Source organism: Bos grunniens, chromosome 5, assembly GCF_055505025.1.
Source record: "Bos grunniens cultivar Pamir isolate PY7600 chromosome 5, Bosgru_T2T1.0, whole genome shotgun sequence".
NCBI lineage: Eukaryota > Metazoa > Chordata > Mammalia > Artiodactyla > Bovidae > Bos > Bos grunniens.
Window position 1 is genome coordinate 117993058 of NC_141169.1, and position 10153 is coordinate 118003210.

At 60.4% G+C, this 10153-nt stretch overlaps 1 protein-coding gene across 7 annotated transcripts in view; it reads left to right on the forward strand.

Moving 5' to 3' along the window:
- The window catches only part of TTC38 (tetratricopeptide repeat domain 38), a 33859-nt gene extending 23968 nt beyond the window's left edge, over positions 1–9891 (forward strand). For all 7 annotated transcript variants that reach the window (XM_086403320.1, XM_086403322.1, XM_086403323.1 and 4 more), the window contains 7 exons: positions 575–634; positions 1491–1529; positions 2951–3032; positions 5089–5254; positions 6295–6454; positions 6666–6739; positions 9046–9891. In XM_086403320.1, the coding sequence (XP_086259446.1) occupies positions 575–634; positions 1491–1529; positions 2951–3032; positions 5089–5254; positions 6295–6454; positions 6666–6739; positions 9046–9139 (675 nt within the window). In that variant the 3' untranslated portion in view covers positions 9140–9891. The remainder of the gene's footprint in view (positions 1–574; positions 635–1490; positions 1530–2950; positions 3033–5088; positions 5255–6294; positions 6455–6665; positions 6740–9045) is intronic.
- Positions 9892–10153: the final 262 nt, after the last annotated feature.

Here is a 10153-nt window from a genome sequence, read left to right on the forward strand (position 1 = left end):
AAGGAAGTGTCTGTTGTAACCCTGTAGGCTGGCGCTCGTGGTGGGGCCCAAAGCACAGCAGCCGCAGCCGTCCAGGTGCCACCGCTGCCCCCTTATCCCGTGGGCTGTGCCAGGACCTGCAGAGGTTCGGCCCCGGGCACAGCTGTCCGTCGGGCTTTACTGGGATGCCCTGCCTGTTGGGCACAGTCGGCCTCTGCAGCCGTTTGGATGGACTTCCTCATTTTCTCCACACCACACCTAAGGAAGGCGAGGCTTGGGTTGCCAAGTGGCCCCCTCTGGGTGGCTCTGGTTTTCCTGTCTCCTCGTCCTGGGGCTAAGATGCCAGCCTGCTGTAGCCTCAGCACCCTCAGTAAATTCAGGCATACCGCTTGCCGAGGCTCAGGGCCGAAGGAATGGACAGGCGTGGACTTGCCAGCCAGGGCAGCCGAGGCAGGGGCTGGGAAGTGTTTCCTGCACCCGAAGCTGCGGGCTTCTGCGTTGACACGGACAGCAGCTGCTTATCCCCCGTACCGCGCCCTCCCAACCCCCGACCCTGGGCTGTCAGATTTTTCTCATTCTCTTGTTCTTTCCCCAGGACTCTGACATGCTTGCTTGTCATAATTATTGGCACTGGGCCTTATATCTGATTGAAAAGGTAAGATGACCGGCTGTCTTACCCTACAAAGATGGAGGGCTTACCCTCCAAGGAAAGAAAGGCTTTTCCCCTGTGCTGTACTGTATGCCCTGCGGAGCAGTGGTGTGTTTGTGCATTTCAGCGGTGTTCTCACACAGTCGGGCACTCATGTTTTCAAACAGCTTCTCAGGTTTGAACTCCGTTAGGTACTTCCCACTGCCCTGGACTCAGAAACCCTGTACACACATGCGCCATTTGTGGCGACAAGGCAGCTCCGGTGTGAACTGCGCCAAGGCAGCCCCTGGAGTGAACTCCAGGCCTGCGCCCCACAGTGAACCTGGATGAGCCGTGGGGCCCTCACAGTGCTTCACCCAGTGGGGGCGCTGGACCCCAGCGATCCCACCACTGGGTCCCATTTATAAGGGCTCTGCTTACAGTTTGTCGTAGAGAAAATCTAGAAGCTCCCTAAAGGTCCAAAGAGAAATGCTTGGAAGGTAAGGACCCGGTAAGGACATGCAGAATGCAGTGACACAGCATCTTCAAGAAGGCGGTGAACCCAGCTGAATGGGCCATGAGGAAAAGGCAGAGAGGAAGAAACCGTCCTGGAGGAAATAGATGGGAGAGCTCACAGCCGCTCGACAAGCGCTTCATGCAAAAAATGATGCTTTTGCGGAAAGGGCTCCCCTAGCAGCAGCTGGTGCCGTGTCTCCCACCTGGGAAGAAGGGCTGGGGCCGGGTGGGTTCCCCTCCTCCCATCCCGAGACCCACCAAGCTATGGGTAGGCAGGCTGGGGCCTTTGTCGAGGCGTTTTCAGTTCACGTCTCAGCATCTCATTTCACCTCCTCCCTGTGTTAATCCTGGAACTTCATTTTTCCAGGGCGAATACGAGGCTGCGTTGACCATTTACGATGACCACGTAAGTCCACGCTTGCACCCGATTCAGTTTATTTCGTCGATTCACCTTCAGTCTCGAACAGTTCCCTGATCCAGTCCGTGTTGCCCCAGACAGACCCACAGCCGGAGTGAGAGCCCAGCTCTTGTGTGAGACCTCACAGCGCTGATTCTCTCCAAGGGCGGTGTTGAAACCCAGAATGGGATTTGACTCTGCTCACCTGTGGGCGTTGGGAGATTGCTTTCCCAGATGGCTCAGTGGTAAAGAACCCACCTGCCAATGCAGGAGATGCAAGAGATGAGGGTTCAATCCCCTGGGAAGATCCCCTGGAGGAGGAAATGGCAACCCACTCCGGTCTTCTTGCCTGGAGAATCCCATGGACAGAGGAGTCTGGTGAGCTGCAATTCATGGGGTTGCAGAGTCGGACACAACTGAGCACTAGATAAAGCATACATACTGTATTTTACCACGGTAACCAGTGCAAGTGTACGGTCACCATGGCAACCAGTTTGTGTGTACAGTTACCATGGTGACCGCTTTAGGTGTGCGGTTCCCATGGTAAGCAGTTTACATGTACAGCTCTGTGGTGGTCAGTACATTCACATTGCAATGCAGCCTTCGCCACCATCCATTCCTGCAACTTTTTTATCTTTCCAAACTGAAAATCCCCACCTACTCAACGCTAACCATTCCCCCTCTCTCCAGGCCCTAAGTATATGTTTGAAAGTGAAAGTGTTAGTCACTCAGTCATGTCTGAGTCTTTGCGGCCCTGTGGACTGTAGCCCACCAGGCTCCTCTGTCCAGGGAATTCTCCAGGCAAGAATACTGGAGTGGGTTGCCATTCTCTTCTCCAGGGGGTCTTCCTGACCCAGGGATTGAACCCAAGTCCTGTATTAGCAGGCAGACTCAACTTTTGAGCCAAAGATGTGTGTTTAAAAGAAAAAAAAAAAGCCTAACTCAGAACTTCTGGGCACCCCACTGTGGGCTTACGAACAGTCTGGGGCACAGACATGCTTGTGATTTGAGGCTCTGAACCCTGGAGAAAAATGCTCAGTAGGGTTTCCTGTAAGAGGAAAGCCTATGTAAGCTCCATCCTCTATAAGGCACTCCTTGGGGTAGGGAATGAAGGGTGACGGGAGCTTGTGGGGTGGGGTGCAGACCCGCTGGAGGAGTAGTTGTTGTCAGGCCAGGCGGGGACACGCAGTGCGAGGCGGGCCAGGGCCCGACACCCACTCCCCTGGGGCCAGTGCGCTGGGCTCTCTCCCAAGTCTGTCCAGTGTCCCTCAGGCACCCTGAGCGGCCCAGGCCCTGAGAGCCGAACGGCCCTGAGGGGTGCGTGGAGGGGACGCTGGCGGTGGCTTCCGTGGGCTGAGGGCTTGGCCCCGATGGGTGGACTCGGGTGGTCCCTGCAGCCCCTCATCCCCCCACCCGCCCTTGTCTTCCAGATCCTCCCCAGCCTGCGGGCCAGCGGGGCGATGCTGGACGTGGTGGACAACTGCTCCATGCTGTACCGGCTGCAGATGGAAGGTAGCCCTGTCTGCTTCCTGGTTCCCCCCCTCCAGTGTGACGAGCGGGAGGTGCCGTGGCTGGGGTCCAGGCCGGCAGGAGCGCTTGAGCGAGTTTCTCCAGGGCCTGCTCTCAGCCCTGGGACAGTGCAGCCCCAGGCCAGGGGCCAGGCCCCAGCTGCCCTTTGTCCTGGTTCCCACTGCCCCTCGGAGCACAGGCCTCCAGCTCCAAACCTGGCGGGCCCCTGCCGTCCCCACAGCCTACCTGCCCGGCCTGCAAGACACAGGTGGCACCTGGCCACCCGTCTCTGGTACCATCTGTTTCTCAATGCCCAGGGATTTCAGAGAGACACATTTCTCAACAGTGTCACCTGATGCTTGGACGTGGCCGGGACGGGGTTGGTCATACCTCTGGGGGCCACGGAGGGCTTCCGGCTGACCGCTGCGGGTACCGGACGGCTCTGTCCGCCCTCCCAGGTTCAGCAGAGCCAAACCCCTGCCCACCACAGGGCCCGTGTCAGCGGGACAGAGTGGGCATGAGGCTGTTTCTAGAGTGCTCTGGGAAGGCTTCCTAGAGGAGGTGAGATGGAAGCCACGAAAAGGAGCACAGGGTTTTGTCGAGGGGCGATGGGAAAGGACATCAGAGCAGGGAGTGGCCTATCCAGCGCCACAAGGACGGCAGCCGATGGCCTGTTCTGGGGATGAGCGAGCGGCACGGTCCACATGCTTAGATGGAGCGGAGGAGGCTGAAGGGTGGGGATGGAGGGTGATGAATGCAGCTTTTATCTGCATATTGGAGGGCCTGTGGGGCCAGGCTGAACTGGTTCCGTCCAGCAAGTGGGCTGAGCAAGGGGAGGCCAGGCTCGAGGGGGCGACGGGGCTGGGCGGCCAGAGCCCGGCTGGTGGGGCCTGTGTCTCTGCTCAGCCAGAGCCTCCAGAGCTGGGAGGGGAGGGGAGGGCCCGGGGAAGCTGCGTCCTGCTGACCCCGACCCTGTAGACCCTTCGTCTGTGGAGGTCCAGCCTGGGCCTCAAGCCTGGGCCCCCTGAATGCCTGTGAGGAGGGGCTCAGAAGGGCCGGGCCCTGATCTGGAGGCTGGGAGGCCCCATCGGGGTGCCATGGGGCTGGGGAAGGGAGAGGAAGGCCACTTGCTTCCTCACCGCAGAGTGGAGCCTCCAGGCTGCTTCCAGTTGACGGGCAGAGACGCGGAGGTCCAGGGCAACCACAGGGTCGCAGGAGGAACGTGAGGAGCAGGAGGGGGAGTCGGGTAACTTTCAGGATCCACGAGGGACAGGAGGGGAGGTGGTGTGAGAGAGCAGAGTAGAAGGAACAGTCTCGAGCTGGAAATACAGACCCAAAGGAGTGCTCAGTCACTTAGTCGTGCCCGACTCTTTGCGACAACTCTTTGCAGCCCCATGGATGGTAGCCCGCCAGGCTCCTCTGTCCATGGGATTCTCCAGGCAAGAACACTGGAGTGGGTTGCCATGCCCGCCTTCAGGGGATCTTTCCAGCCCATAAATCGAACTCAGGTCTCCCACATTGCGAGCAGATTGTTTACCTCTGAGCCACCAGAGAAGCCCCAAAAGGAAGACCCAAAGGATACTCTTTATGAATTCCGCAGGTTCTGACTGGCCCCCTGCCCTGTGTCAGGGGCCTTCCCAGTGAGAACCACAAGAGGAAGTTTTACAGTGGTTTTGCTCTGTCGCGTCTGACTCTTTGCAGCCCCATGGACGGTAGCCCGCCAGGCTCCTCTGTCCATGGGATTCTCCAGGCAGGAAGACTGGAGTGGGTTGCCATTTCCTTCTCCAATACAGTGGTTTGGGGTTTGTCAAAGGGGTCAGAGACTTCACTGAACACCCTTCCATAGCTTTTATTATTTTGATTGGCTTTCTACCTTACCCATCTGCTGCTTTTATGATTAAACAAAGTTAACGTAAGCCAGGCCCAAAGGCCTAAGCCCGAGGCCAGATGCCGCCTGCCAGCTTGGCAGGGCCTCCTCACGTGGAACCACCTGTGGGGGCCAGAGGCTCGTGCACACAGCGCTCACGCCAGGCCCGCGGGTGTCCCCCCGTGTCCCCAGGGGTCTCCGTGGGCGAGCGGTGGCAGGACGTCCTGTCTGTGACCCGGAAGCACAGCCGAGACCACATCCTGCTCTTCAACGATGCGCACTTTCTGATGGCGTCCCTGGGCGCAGGGGACGCCCAGACCACGCAGGAGCTGCTGACCACCCTGCGGGACGCCAGCGAGTACGTGGAGGGCCTGGGGCGGGGGGCGGGGGCAGCGCAGTAGACCGCCTCTGCCTGCCGGGAGGCCGAGGGTGGAGGCCCCAGGTGAGCACAGCCACACGGATGCCCATGGCGGCCCTCCCAGGGGTGCCCCTTAGACGAACATCCTCCGAAGGTGCTTGCCCCAGGTGTTCAGTCTCCCCCAGGTGTGTGTCCCCCTGGGGCGGGCCCTTCGAGGGTACGGTTGCTTCCCACCCCCCCCGCCCCCCCGGGACACAGAGCAGTCCCTGTCCTCTACGCCTCAAGGTCAAGGTCAATGTCACGCCCAGGGGAGGTGGGGAGGCCCTGGAGCCAGAGGGACTGCCCCTTACAGGGTCTCAGCTCTCTGCTGTCAGCCTGCTTGCTCAGCTGGTGGGAGAATGGGGGCAGTGACATGGTGACATCCCCGCACCAATCACAGCGGGGCCAGAGAGTCCGGGGAGGCACAGTACAGGCCACCAGGGATGTGGCCAGCCGTCTCCCGAGCGGAGGGCTACAGCTGGGGACCAGGAGCCCTGGCGGTTTGTCCCGGCTGCCCAAGGGAGGTTGACACCCACGGCCACTTGCCCTGCCCCTCCTCCTGGGGCTTTGGCCATAGCTTGAGGCCCCCAGCCCTCATGACCCAGATCGGGCACCTCCTGAGGGCCCTGGGAAGACGAGGCCTGCCCCAGCTGTTCATTCAGTCCAGGGGCAGCACCAGCTCCAGTACAGCCTTGACTTGCTTTCCCTGCAAGGTCAGCCCTGCTACTCCCACTTTACAGATGAGCAAACTGAGGCCAGGCGTCAGGGCACCGGCCCGAGGCCACAGCGCCATTGGACTGAGTTGAGAGCCTGTTCTCTCCCATCCCTGGTGGCCTGTCCTCTGTCAGCCCACCTTATCAAAGCCCCTACTGTGTGGGGCACAGAGTCAGGGGCGCCGGGCTGAGGAAGAGGCCACCCTCTTAGGGACCTGAGTTGGGTGGGAGACCGATGTGCCGTCACGGGGGCAGCACAGGGCTGAGGGCACCCTCTTGGGCCGGCAGGTCCCCAGGGGAGAACTGCCAGCACCTCCTGGCCCGCGATGTGGGGCTGCCCCTGTGCCAGGCCCTGGTGGAGGCCCAGGATGGGAGCCCCGACCGCGTGGTGGAGCTGCTGCTGCCCATCCGCTACCGGCTGGTCCAGATAGGAGGCAGCAATGCCCAGGTGAGCCCCAGCCTTGCACGTGTCACGCAAGGGCCCTGGGGCCAGGAGCCCCCACAGTCCGCAGCCCCCGGGCTCCCGTGGGGTGGGAAGGTCCTTGCGGCTCACACCCCCATGAGCTTGTCCCTGAGGACTGGCCGGCCTGCAGTGGGGGAGGGGGTCCCCACCCCTCGTCCCGTGTCACGGGGTCTCACATGCCCAGTGCATCTTTCAGAGAGATGTCTTCAACCAGTTACTGATTCACGCGGCCTTGAACTGCTCGTCCGGCCTCCACAAGCACGTGGCCCGGTGAGTTCCTTATTCTGGCCCAGAGCCCAGCCAAGAAGGACCCCGAGCACAGCCCCGTCACTCGGGGGTCTCCCCCGGACTTTCAGGGTCCCAGAGGTTCCCACCTGCCTTGGCCGAAGGTGGTGCCCGTCTCTAAGCCTGTGAAGACACGAGGCCCCGAGGGTGCCTGGTTCTCCCCTCTGAGCATCTGCAACTTGACCAAAGGGGCAGAGGGCCCTGCCTTCAGCGCCCCCTGCCCCGCCCTCCCCCAGCGCACTCCTTGTCCTGGCCACGCTGAGCTCGTTACTTGTGCAGGCCCCTGGGCCTTCACATGTGCCGCCCTTCTGCCTGAGACGTCCTTCCTTGTGCACCCGCTGACACCCACTGAGCCTTCAGGCCTCGGCTCACATTATCCTACCAAACTGTGCCAGGTGCCAGGGGGAGAGGTGGGTGGGTAGGCCCCAGCCGAGGCTGCGAGGAGCTTCCCTCTCCTGCAGGGAGTAAGCGATTCATTCCACAAATGTGTGTAAAAACGCTGTGGGCATGGGTGCACTGCCCGGGATGCCGTGGTGGAGGGGTTGAGTGGACGGGGGCCAGGGTGGGAGGGAGCCCGTGGAGGTGACATTCAGGTGGACTCCTGAAACCAAGCGGGTTTAACCGGCTCAGAGGTGATCTGCTCAGGAGGAGGGGTGCGGCTGGAGGATTAGGGGTGTCGGGGTGGGGGCACCCCAGGAAGAAAGCTCTGGGAAGCCAGCCTCTGCCACAACCTCTGTGCTCCCACCCTGGCTCCTCTCAGCCCCACCGGCCCCAGTGCCCTGGGGGTGAGATGAGACCCCCTCCTCACCCAAGTCTCCTGGCCAGCTGGAGCGCCAAAGGGAAAGGGGTTCTGGGGTGCCAGGTGGGTGGAAGAGGTGTCCTGAGGCCCCGTGAAGCTGCTGCTGCAAGTCCATACTGCACAGGGGGCACTTGCTGGACTCTGGAGGTTAGAGGTCCGGCGGAAGGGGCCAGAGTCCACGCAGCCCATGGCAGGCAAGGCCCAGCTTCCTCAGCGGTGGTTCCAGCCGAGCAGTGCAGGTTTGCTGGTGCTGATGAAACAAGCATTGATGGTGTGTCCCACGAGTGTGGACAGACACACAGGAAGTGGTCACACCCTGTAGCGCCCTGGACGCATGGCCCCTCTATCAGCCCCCCACGGTCACATGCAGAGCCGCACACATTCTCTAGTGCTGGAGCTGCTTGGGGGCTCCAGGCCTGGTGGCAGCTGGGCAGGGAGGGTGGGGCCCTGTGGACAGAGAGGCGGGCGAGGCCTTGAGCAGGGGAGCTGGGGTCAGCTGGAGGGCACGATACGGTCCACGCTGGGGGTGCTGGGGAACCCGCTGCCGGCAGGGTACCTTCCTGGCATCCTCACGCTGCTCAGCCCCCCTCCCCTCCAAAGCAGAAAGCCTCAGCCCCCTGCCATGGTGTCCCCAGCCCCAGTGCCAGGCCCAGCCCCTTAACCCTGCCCTCAGTGCAAAGGATCACTATGGTCAGTTGTTTGGCGGGGGGTCTTTGTCTTAAATTATCCTCCCTTGTTGAAAGCTGGAATTTTCCCCTCACCGTTCCTTTGGCCGCTTGATTCCCTAGAACATTCTCAGGCATGTTGTTGTTCAGTCACTCAGTCGTGTCCGACTCTTTGCATCCCCGTGGACGGCAGCACGCTAGGCTTCCCTGTCCATCACCCACTCCCGGAGCTTGCTCAAACTCATGTCCATCGAGTCGGTGATGCCATCCAACCCTCTCATCCTCTGTCATCCCCTTCTCCTACCCCAAGTCTTTCCCAGCATCGGGGTCTTTTCTGGCATTCTCAGGCATGGTCTTCCCCTCCATCTCCATGGTCACGCCCCACCCTCTGGTCCAGGCACTCCTTATGGCAAGGAGACAGGCCCCCAGTCTTGGGGCAGGTGAAGCCACAGGGGTGTGCCCACCCTGAAACGCTCTGCACTTGGGCATCACCAGGACACTGCCAGGGTGCTCTCCAATCATGGATGGCCTGGGCAAGCATGAAGATGTGGGGCGGGAGCCCAGGCTTTCTCAACCTCACAGCGCTGCCCACCTGCTGTCCGCTCCCCACCCCTGCCAAGGCCCCATCTCCTGCCTCTGGGCCTTGGTCCCACCTGTCCCCTGGGCCGTGATGCCAGCCCCTCCCTCCACCACTGGGTGAGGGGGCGTCTTGCTTTCTGCCAGCTCAGCCCCAGCCCATGCTGCTCATGTCCTGCCTCGGGGTGGAGAGCCGTCCATCCCCCAGCTTCTAGAAGGTTCCAGCACTGACCTTGTCTCTGTTTCCCCAGGAGCCTTCTGATGGAGCGAGATGCCTTAAAGCCCAACTCCCCCCTGACCGCTAGGCTCATCCGCAAGGCGGCCGCCGTCCACCTCCTGCAGTGAGCCGGCCTGGCTGCCCACCCCGCAGGGCCTCTGCGACCCTCAGACCGGCTGCTGCATGGGCTTCGCAGGGTTACAAGTGGTTGGGGCCAGTTGGCTGGGCCTGTAAAGCAGAAGGCCCTGTAACCAGCAACGTTACAGCAAGAGGGGCAGAAATCAATTTTCAGCATGGTTCCAAATCTTTTTCTAATACTCGCTCAGGGCCATAGTGCGGTTTCAAGCAGAGCCTAGGTGGGGGCTGCTGTTTTATTTGCCTCGAAAACTGTTTTCCCAGGGGACCCTCCTTTACACCTCCCAGTTCGAGGGTTGGAAGGTCGGGGTGGGGTGGTGGTGGGCTCAGCTTGGGGAGGGGAGTCTCCCATCCACCCCTAGGGGCACCCCTCTCCGCACTCCAGGCCGCCCCTGGGATAAAGCCCACCATTCTGCCTTCCTCTCCATATTCTGGAAAGGTTCTGTCGTCCCACCTTTTGGATGAGGGGACCCATGGTGGGGAGTGACTTGCCCAGGGTCCCGACTAGTGGGGGCCCTATGCCTCCTGGGAGAGGGGCTCCCACCTCAGTGCCTGGGCCCTTGGCCCTTCTGCTGTGTCTGCAAGCTTCCCCTGGGGCTTTAGTGGCACTGATTTGGGTAGATTTTCTCTTAATTCTAAACTGCACATTGTCAACCATGATTCTTAAAAATTTTTTACTTCACATGGGAGTACAGTTGATTTACGGTGTTGTGTCAGTTTCAACAAAGTGATTCAGTTATACCCATGCATGTGTCTGTTCCTTTTCAAATTCTTTTCCCATTTAGGTTGTTATAGACTATGGAGTAGGGATCCCTGTGTTCTGCAGTGGGTCCTTGATTATTTTTGTCAACCATGATTTTAATCATATGTATGCACACTCGTTGATCTGCTGTGCTTTCTGAGGTGTGAGGATTGAGTGTGGAGGCAGAAACCAAAGCCTTGTGACTTGGCTTTAACAAGATCTGAGCCAGTTTTATAACTGCTGCCTCTGTCTCCCTCCCCGCGGG